Here is a 12,662-nt window from a genome sequence, read left to right as displayed (position 1 = left end):
TCTACAGAACAGTGCTCCTTTATGTACATTTGGGTTGATTCCATTTCTCACTAGTACAATTTCTCTATTATAATGAGCCTGTTGGTATCTGCTGCTTCTACAGGTAATCCCCTCCCCACTCCAATCCATGGTTTCAGTTAGCTGCCCTCAACCAGGGTCCAGAAACAGATGATCCTCTTCCTGACATGTGCTCAGAGGGTCAGCAGTCCCCTGACACAAGGTCACAGTGCCTGCATCCTTCACCTCACTTCATCTCATCATGTAGGCATTTTATCAGCTACATCATCACAAGAAGGGTTAGGACAGGACAAAAAGATGCTTTGGGGGAGAATGAGAGAGAGAGAGAGAGAGAGACCACATTCACATAATTTTTATTACAGTATATTGTTAAAATTGTTCAAGTTTTCGTTACTTATTGTTGGTAATCTCTCACTGTTCCTAATTTATAAAGTAAACTTTTTCATAGGTATGTATGAATAGGAAAATATATAGTATATATATATATATAGGGTTTGGTACTATCTGTGGTTTTAGGCATCCACTGGGGGTCTATATACATATGGGAGAGTTTGTTATTTTCACATATATGCATGTTTTCAATGTAAAATTTTGGCTGCAGAGTGCTTTAATTTTGGGGAAATGTTTACAGATTTTATGGAAACTTTGAGGATACAGTATTAATTTATTTTTCCTAGACTACCAGAGGCTGCCTTCTGATTTTTTATCACCTCGAATACTTCAGTGTGTTTCTTACAATTAAGAATATTCTCCTACACATACCATAAGAGACTTTTAATCATAGGAAACAAACTAAGGGTTACTGGAGGGGAGAAGGGTGGGAAGACAGGGTAACTGGGTGACGGGCATGAAGGAGAGCACGTAATGTGATGAGCACTGGGTGTTATATAAGACTGATGAGTCACTCTACCTCTGAAACTAATAATATGCTACATGTTAATTAATTGAATTTAAATAAAAAAAGAATATTCTCCTACATAGATACACACCCACTGTACAACCGTTGTGCCTGATGGTGACGCAGTCCTACCATCTGACACTAAGGCCCCATACAGGTTTCACCAGTTGTACATGTGGTGCCATCACAGCTAAAGGACCCAGTTCAAAATCCTGCTTTGTTGGTGCTTGTCATCTCTCTTCAGTATCTCCCCATCTGCAACAACTTCTTAGTCTTTGTTTTATTTCATGACCTTGAGACTCAAAAGCCACAGGCCAGTGTAGAGTAGGATGCTCCTCATTAAAAAAAAAAAAAAAAAAAAAAAAGGTTCCCCGTGCCTTCATGCAGGTTACACATCGTTGGCAAGAATATTCCAGAGGTGATGCTGTGGGATGCATCCCATCATGTGGGATGCTTGCTTTGACCACTGCCCTCAGGTGGAATTTTCCAGACCTCTCCTTTCCTTTGTAATTGCTATTTTGTAGAGAGTATTTTTGAAGAAAGTACCCTATTGCTCACCAAACTTTCAATTTATTTATATCTGTAGGGACCCATGGTTTCTAATTTTATTCAGAGGCTTACTAATTGATGAGTGTCACTGTTTATTCTGATGTTCTAATGGTCACAGATGTGGTCTGTGTGAGCCCTTTCTTTGGTACCTTGTCCTTCTGACATGCCTTCATCACTCGTTGAGCACCGTCTCTCTATCTGGCAGAACAAGATGCATCAGCTCATCTGTCTGGTATTCCCCAGCCCTGCATTCAGCCATTTTTCCAAGGAACACTGATGGTGGCTTTCAGTGGAGAACAGTATTTAGAAGTCTAGCTCTGAGTGTTAGGTGTGCCCTCACTATTGCAGTATCACTATTTCAGGCTCTTTTTTTTTTTTAAGATTTTATTTATATATTCATGAAAGACAGAGAGAGGGAGGGAGAGATAAAGACAGAACGAGAAGCTGGCTCCTTGCATGGTGCTTGATGCGGGAGTTGATCTCAGGACTAGGATCAAACCATGAGTCAAAGGCAGATGCTCAACTGCTGAGCTACCTAGGCATCCCTATTCCAGACCCTTTTACGAGAGAAAGTTTGCACGTCAGTCTACATGTAGAAATCTTTTTTTTTTTTTAAGATTTATTCATTTGAGAGAAAGAGGGAGAGACAGAGAGAGTGCAGTGAGTACAAGCAGGAGGAGGGGCAGAAGGAGAGCAAGAGAGAGAATCACAAGCAGACTTCCTGCTGATCGTGGAGCCTTCTAGGCGGGGTTTGATCTCATTACCCCAAGACTACCACCAGAGCTGAAATCCAGAGTCAGTTGCTTAAATGACTGAACCATCCAGGTGCTCCAAAATTTATCTATCTATCTATCTATCTATCTATCTATCTATCTATCTATCTATCTATCATCTATCTATCATCATCATCAATCTCATTTATCTATATATCTACATATCAATCATATATCAATCTATCATCTATATCTATCCATCTATCTATGAAAACTGAACTTGTGCACACGTAAATAATTCCAATCCAACATCATAGGGTTCATTCTAGTTTTGTCTCTGTCCACATTTCTAACTCCCTTCTGTGACCAGTCTCCCATCTCTGCAGATTGCCCATTCTCACCCCATGTGGGCTCTGCATCCACACTCCAGGTCACCCTGCATGCACACACTCTTCTGCCTGGGGAAGAGAGTTTTTCAGCATCTATTTCTACTCTTACTTAGCAGCACATAAAAATTCTCATTTCCTTAAACCTATGTCAACACTAACTGCTTCTAGGCATTTGAAAATTTGCAATTCTGATGGGTATAAAGTGGTATCTAATTATTGCTTTCATTTTGTCAAGCTGAAGTTTTTAATTTTAACCCAGTAAAATTCATTAGTCCTTTCTTTTATTCCTTGCACTTTTTGTGTGTTTTCTGAGAAATCCATTTCCATCTATCCTTCTATCCCAAAGGTTCCAAAAATATTTAAGGTTTCGCTTTTCACATTTAGGAAATTATATCTTTGCTCGGTAGGAAATACAAATCAGTTTTTGCCATTTTGATAGTTTTCCAATCCCATTCATTGGCTAGTCTATTATTTTCCTAATAATTTGTACAGGTAAATCCTATTTAATTTTGCTTTGCTCTACTGCATTTCACAGATATTGCAATTTTACAAAATAATATCATGGCAACCCCGGGTCAGGCAAGTCTCTCAGTTACATACATTTTACATTTACAATAGCATTTGCTCATTTCTTGTCTCTGTGTCACATTCTGATAATTCTTGCAATATTTCAATTTTTCATTATTATAATTGTCATGTGATCTATGATCAGTGACTGTGACTCACTGAAAGCTCAGATGACAGTGCTTTTTAGCAATAAAGTATTTTTATTTATTTTTTGATTAGCTGTATTGCTCCTTATTTTTTATTTTTTATTTTATTGCCAACATATAGTATAACGCCCAGTGCTCATCACATCATGTGCCCTCCTTAATGCCCATCACCCAGTTATGCCATCCTCCACTTGCTTTCTCTTTGGCAACCCTTTATTTCCCAGAGTTAGGGATTTCTCATGGTTTGTCTTCCTCTCAAATTTTTCCCCACTTAGTTTCTCCTTCCCTTCAATAAAGTGTTTTTAAATTAAAGTATGTACATTGCTCTTTTTCTTCTTTCATTATCGAACTATAGTTGACATAAAATGTTATTAGTACTCAATGCTCACCACCATAAATGTAGTTACCACACGTTATTACAAAACTACTAACTATACTCCCTGTGCTGTACTTTTTATCTCCATGAGTTATTTATAACTGGAGGTTTGTACTTCTTGATCCCCTTCACCCATTTCACTCATCCCACCACTCATCTCCCCTCTGGCAACCAACAGTTTGTTTTCTGTATTTATTAGTCCATTTCTGTTTTTTTTTTTTTTTTTTTTGTTGTTCATTTGTTTTGTTTTTTAGATTCCACATATAAGTGAAATCATATAGTATCTGTTTTCCACAGTGGCTGTACCAGTTTGCATTCCCACCAACAGTGGATCAGGGTTCCCTTCTCTCAATATCCTTGTCCACACTTACTTCTTGTCTTTTTGATAACAGCCATTCTGATAGGTGTGAGGTGCTATCTTATTGTGGTTTTGACTTGCATTTCCCTGATGATGAGTGAGGTTGAGCATCTTTTCATGTCTGTTGGCCATCTGTGCCTTCTTTGGAAAAATGTCTATTTAGGTCCTCTGCCCATTTAAAAATAAGATTATATATTATATATATTTGGTGTTGAGCTGCATGAGTTCTTTATACATTTTGAATATCAACCCTTATTAGATATAGCATTTACAAATATTGTCTCCCATTCAGTAGGTTGCCTTTTCATTTTGTTGGTTTTCTCTGTTGTGCAAATTTTTCTTTTTTTAAATTTTGGTGTAGTCGCAATAGTTGATGTTTGCTTTTGTTTCCCTTCCCTGAGGAGATATGTCCATGAATATGTTGTAAAGGGTGATGTCAAAGAGATTGCTGCCTTTATTTTTTTAGTATTTGTATGGTTTCAGGTCTCACATTTAGGTCTTCAATCCATCTTAGTTTATTTTTGTGGATGGTGTAAGAAAGTGGTCTTGTTTCATTCTTTTGTAGTTCAGTTTTCCCAAGCCCATCTGTACCATCCTTTTCCTACTGAATGGTCTTGGCACCATTGTTGAAAATCACTTGGTTATATATATATATATATATATATATATATATGGTTAATTTCTGGGCATTATATGGTGTATATGACTATCTGGATGGCAGTACCACACTTAGCTTTCTAAGTGTGAAACCCCCAACCATGTTCTTTTTTCCAATACTGTTTGGGCTATTTGGATCCCTTGAGAGTCTTTAATGCATTTTGGAATAGATGTTCCTATTTCTGCAAAAATGTCTGAGATTTTGATAGGAATTGCACTGCATCTGTGGATTGTTTTGGGTAATATGGACATCTTAAAAATATCAATTCTTCTAATACATGAACATAGGATGTTTTTCCATTTATTGGTGTCCTTTGGATGTCCTTCACCAATGTTTTGTAGTTTACAGCGTACAAGTCATTTGCCTCCACAATTAAGTTTATTCCTAAGCATTTTTTCCCCCTTTCCATGCTATGACAAATGGAGCTGTTTTCTTAATTTCCTTTTCCTATTGTTCATTCTTAGTATATAGAAATATGGCTGATTCTTATGTATCGATTTTGTATCCTGCAACTTTGCTATATTCATTTAACTGATTTTTGGAGAATCATTAGGGTTTTCTTCATGTAAGATCATGTCATCTGTGAATAAATACCCATATATCCTCTTCCCATACAAATTTTAGAATAATATTGTTTGTATCCATAACAAAGCCTTGTAGTCCTATTATTCTGAGAGAAGCGGCGGTAAGCCTTTACTTAATCTAGAGAAAACTGGCATCTTTACTATACTGAATCTTCCAATTCATGAACTCAGGATGCCTCTCCGCTTTTACAGATACTCTTTGACTTCTCTTATCAGCATTTTATGGTTTTGAGCATACAAGTCTTATATGTGTTTTGTGAAATTTATATCTAAGTCTTTTTTTTTTTTAGCAATAGTAGATGGTACTATACTTTAAACTTCAATTTCCATGTATTTGTTGCTAGTTTGTTGAAGTGCAATTGATTTTTTAAAAAGATTTTATTTATTCATGAGAGACACACAGAGAGAGGCAGAGACATAGGCAGAGGGAGAAGCAGGCTCCCTCTTGGGAGCCCAATGTGGAACTCGATCTTGGAACTCTAGGATCATGACCTGAGCCGAAGGCAGATGCTCAACCACTGAGCCACCCAGACATCCCAGTGAAATGATTTTTGTATGTTGATCTTGAAACTTGAGAACTTGCTAAAGCTCATTAATTTCTAGAAGGTTTTTGTTTGTGAGTGTGTATGTAGATTCCTTGGAATTTTCTAAAATCATGTCATCTGAGAATAAGTATAATTTTGTTTCTTCCTTCCTAATCTGTATGGCTTTTACTTCCTTTCCTTGCCCTACTGCCCTGGCTAGAACTTCCACTGCTATCTGATAATAATGGACAGCTCTTGTACTCACATTAAGGGAAAACAGTTCAGTCTTTCACCATTAATTATGATGTTGGCTGTAGGATTTTTGTAGATCCTTTTTATCAAGTTGGGGAAATTCATCTTCCTAGTTGGCTGAGAGTTTTTTTTTTTTTTAATCACAAATGAATGTTAAGTTTTTCAAAATGCTTTTTTTTCTGCATGAATGTATTATATGATGAATTCTTTGTTCTTTAGCCTGTTAATATGATACATTGATTGATTTTCAAATATTGGATCACCTTTCCTTCTCTGAAATAAACACAACACTTATAATGTATATGCTTCATATATATTGCTGAATTCTATTTGCTAATACACTGTTGAGACTTTTGTATCCACATTAATCCAGAATGTTGGTCAGTAGTGTGTGTGTGTGTGTGTGCTGTGCTTGTCTGATTTTGCCATCAAAGTGATACTGGCTTCATAAAATCTGTTGGGAAGTATTCTCTTTTATTTTCTGTAAAAAAATATAGAGAATTATTGATGATTCTTTTTTAAACATTTGCTATAATTTTCCAATAAAGCTATTCTGGAGGTTTCTTTATGAGAGTTTTAAAATTACAAATTCGATTTCTTTAATAGTTATCAGGCTATTCAAATTATTTATCTCATATTGAGTGAGTGTGGTAATTTGTACTTTTGGAGAAATTGATTCATTTCATCTAAGAGATTTCATTATGTATACAAAATTTGCTACTATACTGTGACAACATGTTATTTGATCAAATGAAGTGTGGCAACTTCACCTCCCTTTACATCATTTTACTCTTCCTCATTTGTAATGTAATTGTATTACATATTTCTCTATATGCACTGAGGGATATTAGACAGTGTTATAATGTTTGTTTCAACCATCTAACACAATTTAGAAAATCTATCAAGACTATACTTTCAGGAATCATTTCTATAGTCTGTTACTAGTGAAGTTTCTCTGAAAGTGTAGAGTAACCGAAACCACAAGAGATGCAGTGTCCCTTCCTGAGAGTGAAGCTGACTCTGGATGTTTCTCCAGCTGCCCTTTGCATTGATGATCATTCTCCTCCTTTGGGGGAGTAGGAGAGAAGGGACACCCTTTGAGTGGTTAAAAAAAATCTACCCATGTTTTCACTCTTTCCATGTTTTTCCCTCATTTCGAGTCCTTCATTTCCTTTCTGTGTAGAACTTATTGTAGCTATCTTAGGTAGATTGCAGACAAGTTCTCTTAGACAGTCTTTGAGACTGTCTTGATTTAAAAATCACTTAAAAAATTAATGGGCTTTAGGTGCTCCTGGTTGGCTTTGTCAGTAGAGCATGCAACTCTTGATCTCAGGGTTGTAGGTTTGATACCATGTTGGGTGTAGAGATTTACTTAAAAATAAAATCTTAAAAAAATTAATGGACTTTATTTTGGGGGTAGTTTTACATTCACAGAAAAACTTAGTGGCAAATACGAAGTCTTACTTACCTGTCTCACCACCCCTCCTCTCCCAGTTTCCTTCATTATTAACAACTTATGTTCATGTGGTACATTTTTAGAGTTATGCACCATGATTATTAACTAAAATCTATTGTTAATGTTCACATTTTGTATTATACATTTTACAGATGTACAACTGGATAAATGACAAATGGGTAATAACATGTATCTATCATTACAGTATCATTTAAGTGCAGTTTCACGGTCTTAAAAATTCCTGTGATCAATTTATTCTTCCCTTCCTCCCTCTACCTGAAATCCTGGGAACCACCAATCTTTCTACTATCTTTATAGGTTTGCTTTTTCCACTGTGTCATATAGTTGGAATCATGCAGCTTTATCAGATTGGCTTCATTCATTTAGCAATGCGCAGTTAGGGTTCCACTTTAATATGTTGTTTCTCCCTGGTGCTTTTATTATTATTATCTTTTAATTCAGTTAAATTTTTTTGTCTTTAGTTTCCAGAAGTTTTACTACATTGTATCTTGCATTGTATTTCTTTGAGTTTATCCTACTTGGAATTCAGTCAGCTTCTTGAATTTACTGTTTATATCTTTAACCAAACTCAGGAAATTTTCAGACGTTATTTCTTGGGAGTATTTTCTCAGCCTCATTCTTTTTATACTCTCCTTCTGGGACTCTGATGTTAGATCTTTTGTAATAGTCCCACTTTTTCCTGTCTACTTTCTCTATGAAGTTAATATAGAATAATTTATATTGTTCTATCAAGTTCATGAATTCTGTTCTCTGCCCTCTCTATTCTTCTATTGGGCCAGCCACTGAATTTTTAATAGTGATTACTGTATTTTTTCTTTATTTGTCAAATTCTGCTGGTTCTTCTTTATATCTTCTATTTCTTTACTGAAACTTTTACAAGGTTTTTGAAAAGCTTTTGCTATTCTAGTTTCTTTGATTCCGATAAATTTTAGAATCTACTTGTTTATATCTACATAAACTCTTTTTTGAGATTTTGATTCATATTGCATTAAATAAATAATTTAATTTAATGAAAATTAATATACTAACTCTACGGCATCTTCCAATTCCTGAACATGATATGTCATTCTATGTATTTAGGGCTTCTTTAATTTCTTTCGCTTCTTTAATTTCTTTCATCAGTGCTTGGTAGTTGTCAGTCAACAGATCCTGTGCATGTTTTGCTAGGCTTATTTACATGCATATGTAAATATATATATATATATATTTAGTATATATATATTTAAATCTTAGAGGCACTGTAAATAGTACTGAACTAGTAATTAAAAATCAGTTTCCTACAGATTCAATGCAAGCCCAGTCAAAATTCTGGCAAGTTATTTTGCGGATGTTGACAAACTGATTTTATGGTTTATATAGAGAGATAAAAGACCGAGAATAACCAACATAATATTGAAGGGGAAAAACAATGTTGGAGGACTGATACTACCCAATGTCAATACTTACTATAAAGCTACAATAATCAAGGCAGTATGGGTATTGGTAAAAGAAGAAACAAATAGATCAATGCGAGAGAAAGCCCAGAAACAGATCCACATAAATATCATCAAATGATCCTTGACCGAAGAGCAAAAGCAAAAGAGTGGAGCAAAGATAGTCTTTGAACAAATCATGCTGGAACAACAAGACATTCACCAGCAAAAGAATGAATCTAGACGAGATCTTACAGTCTTCACAAAAATAACTCAGAATGGATCACAGATCTAAATATACAATGCAAAACTTATAAAACTCATTGATGATATCATAGGAGAAAATCTAGATGACCTTAAGTTTGACAATTACTTTTTAGATACATTATCAAAAGATAACTGTACTCCCTTAAAATTAAAAACTTGCCTGTAAAAGACAAGGTCAGGAGAATGCAAAGACAATCTACAGACTGAGAGAAAATATTTGCTAAAGACAAATTTAAACTGTTATCCAAAAATATACAAAGAACTCTTAAAACTCAATAAAAAACCCAAATAACTCAATTAAAAATGAGCCAAAGACCTAAATAGGTACTTCAATAAAGAAGATACATGGATTACAAATAAGCATATGAGTCTATGGCCATACCACCCTGAACGTGCCCTATCTCATCTGATCTTGGAAGCTAAGCAGGGTCGGGCCTGGTTAGTACTTGGATGGGAGACAAATAAGCATATGAAAAGATGTTTCCTAACATTGGTCATCAGAGAAGTGCAAATTAAATCGACAATGAGACAATACACACCCATCAGAGTGGCCAAAATCTGGAACAGATTTTGACAACACCAAATGCCGGTGCAGCAACAGCGACTCTGATTGCTGGTGACAGTGCAAAATGGTGCAGCCACTTCACAAGATAGTCTGGCAGTTTCTTACAAATCTAAACATATTCTTACCATACTACCCTGCAACTGTACTCCTTGATATTTACATAAGGAAAACGAGAACTTAACTCCATATCAAATTATGTACATGGATGTTTACAGCAGCTTTATTCATAATTGTTACAACTTGGGAGCAACCAAGATGTCTTTCAGCAGGTGGATGGATAGATGGTCCATCCAGACAATGGAACATGATTAACTACTAGAAAGAAATGATTTATTAAGGTAGGAAAAGACATGAAGAGACCTTAAATTATTAATACGTAAGAGTTAATCTGAAAAGGCTATATATTGTATGATTCCAACCATATGGCATTTGAAAGAGGCAAATTATGGGTATAGTGAAAAGATCAGTGGTTGCCATGGTTTGGGGGAGAAGGGATGAATAGGTGAAGCACAGGATTTTCAAGGCTGTGAAAATACTCTGTATGATACCGTAGGGTGGATACATGCCTATTCATTTGTCTAAATGCACAGAATGTACAACACCAAGAGTGAACCCTAATGCAAACCATGGACTCTGAGTGAATATGATGTGTCAGTGTTTCACTGATCGTACTTCTGGTGGGACATGTTGATAATTGGGGAGGCTAGGCATGTGTGTGGGCAGGGAATATTTGGGAAATCTCTGTACTTTCCCCTGAATTTTTCTGTGAACCTTAAACTTCTGAAAAATTGTCTTAGTAAAAAATAATCAGTTTCCAATTATTTACTGTTGTTATAGAGAAATGTGATTTTGTGTTAACCTTGTGTCATGTGATCTTACCAAACTTAGTAGTTCAAGATTTTTTTCCTTTGACATTCCTTGGAATTATCTAAGCAGACAATCATGTCATCCACAAACAGGGCAGTTTACTTTCTTATTAATATGTATACTTATCCTGTCCAATTCTCTCTGGCACACTGGCTAGGGTTCAGCTTGATGTTGAATAAAAGTGGTGGTGGTGGTCATTCTTGCTTTGTTTTCATTCTTAGGTGAAAGCAATTGGTTTTTCATCCTTAGTGGTAATGCTTGCCTCTGTTTTTTGTAGATGCCTTTTATCAGATTATGGAAGTCCTTTCTATTCCTAGTCTGTTGAGAGTCTTATCATGAATGGATGTTGAATTTGTCAAATCCTTCTGCAACAACTAATATGATGTGGTGTCTCTTCTTTAGCCTGAAGATAGCCTCTTACTAAGCAAAAGAAAACTAAAATAAGGGTAATTCATCAATACGTGTATCTAAGATTTTTAAGAGGGAATCTTTGTTATATTCGTTTTTACAAATTCATATGAAAAAGGCTATTTAATGGGATACATAGTAAATAGCACAGTGAAACACGATCAACTTTTTAAAGTATCTTTGTAAATTCGGCAGATGTCCTGAGTCTCCTGCATTTACTACCAAACTTGTATGTTTTCTTCATGGTTATCTGCCAGCCTGAAAGGAGAGACATTCTTCAAGTCTGTAGAGTTACCTGCTTTGCTCAACCATTTAACATCTTCCTTACAACTAAACTGTATTCCCCAGTAACACCCACAAGCATCCAATTCTTCCTGTTTCAAGAAGTGTTTTCTATGAGTTCCCAGGAAAGAAATGTTTATTTGTGAGTACTCACAAAATCCCTATTTACACTTATAAAACGGGCATTTCAAAGGGTTTTTTTTGAGGATTGTGATCATGTGTCTACTTAATAAAAATCCCTTACAAAGATGATTAGTATTCTTTTAATGTAGTCTACATGCTATGATGTATTGTTTTAAAATAGCCAAACCATAATAAATTATATAAAACATACATATATTTTGTTTGTAGAATGTGAAGCGTATATCTAAATTACTTAAGATATCTTTTCAACACTGTAAGAATTTGAGTTTTACTATGTTTTTGCCTATTAACAAGTATAATTCTTTTGCCTTAATTGAGGAATTATTTAATTCTTATAATTTCGGTGGTATCTGTAACTTGCCCTTGTTAATTTTCATTTCCTTGATTCAGATTGTAGATTCTGCTCATCTACCAGTTCATACACCAACAATAAAGAGAAAGGAATATCATAGTAGTATCCTTTTTCCAACTAAGGTACTTGATTTAATTATAAGCTTAGCAGGTTCCTTTCAAAATGAAAATAAATTGGTTTTGCTTTTATTGTCTTGGCATTTACTAAAATTTTTTTGCAGCTACATTCCTCAAACCTCCAACCAGATTTAAAAATTAACATAACAGAAAATTCCACTATAAAAATCTTCTTAAGGTTTGAATATAGCCAAGGCAGGGGTAAAACATTTAGTGACAATTTAAGAGGAATGTTTTTTCTATTAAATGGGCTTTGCTGTGTCTGTCAAGTCTCATTTAGAAATTATAAATGATGGTAAACTCATTAACTGAATTTTGCTCTGAAATTTGCTTAAGGGATCCATATCCTGAATCTCATAACTTACTCTCAGATAAATTCTAAATTCAGCCATAATTTAAATGTAAAACTGAAACCACATAACTACTAGATATGTACTAACGAATCTTACACTTTTTTTTGGTATATTTTTTATTGGAGTTCAATTTGCCAACATATTGTATTACCACCCAGCGCTCATCCCGTCAAGTGCCCCCCTCAGTGCCCATCACCCAGTCACCCTGTCCCCCCACCCCATCTTCCCTATCTCCCCTTCTACTACCCCTTGTTCGTTTCCCAGAGTTAGGAGTCTCTCATGAGAATCTTGTAATTTTGGAGGAGAGAAAGCCTTTAACTGTTTTTTGAATCAGATTAATGTACTGCTTGTTTAACAAATAATTTTAAATGACCAAAATATTCAAAG

The 12,662-nt window shown here is 35.2% G+C and overlaps 1 protein-coding gene and 1 pseudogene across 11 annotated transcripts in view; both read left to right on the top strand.

The window, feature by feature from the left end:
• Positions 1 to 12,662, top strand: part of LOC112644837 (serine/threonine-protein kinase MRCK alpha-like) — a 66,268-nt gene that overhangs the window by 21,712 nt on the left and 31,894 nt on the right. For 8 of the 11 annotated variants that reach the window (XM_049093022.1, XM_049093046.1, XM_049093040.1 and 5 more), the window contains one exon: positions 11,845 to 11,928. The exons of the other annotated variants lie outside the window; for them this stretch is intronic. In XM_049093022.1, coding sequence (XP_048948979.1) covers positions 11,845 to 11,928 — 84 coding nt within the window. The remainder of the gene's footprint in view (positions 1 to 11,844; positions 11,929 to 12,662) is intronic. 11 annotated transcript variants of the gene reach the window in all.
• On the top strand, positions 6,936 to 7,138 carry LOC112645753 (small nucleolar RNA U3; annotated as a pseudogene).

This window comes from Canis lupus, chromosome 1 (assembly GCF_003254725.2).
Source record: "Canis lupus dingo isolate Sandy chromosome 1, ASM325472v2, whole genome shotgun sequence".
NCBI lineage: Eukaryota > Metazoa > Chordata > Mammalia > Carnivora > Canidae > Canis > Canis lupus.
The sequence above is the reverse complement of the archived record's forward strand: the minus strand, read 5'-3'. Positions and strand labels throughout refer to the sequence as shown.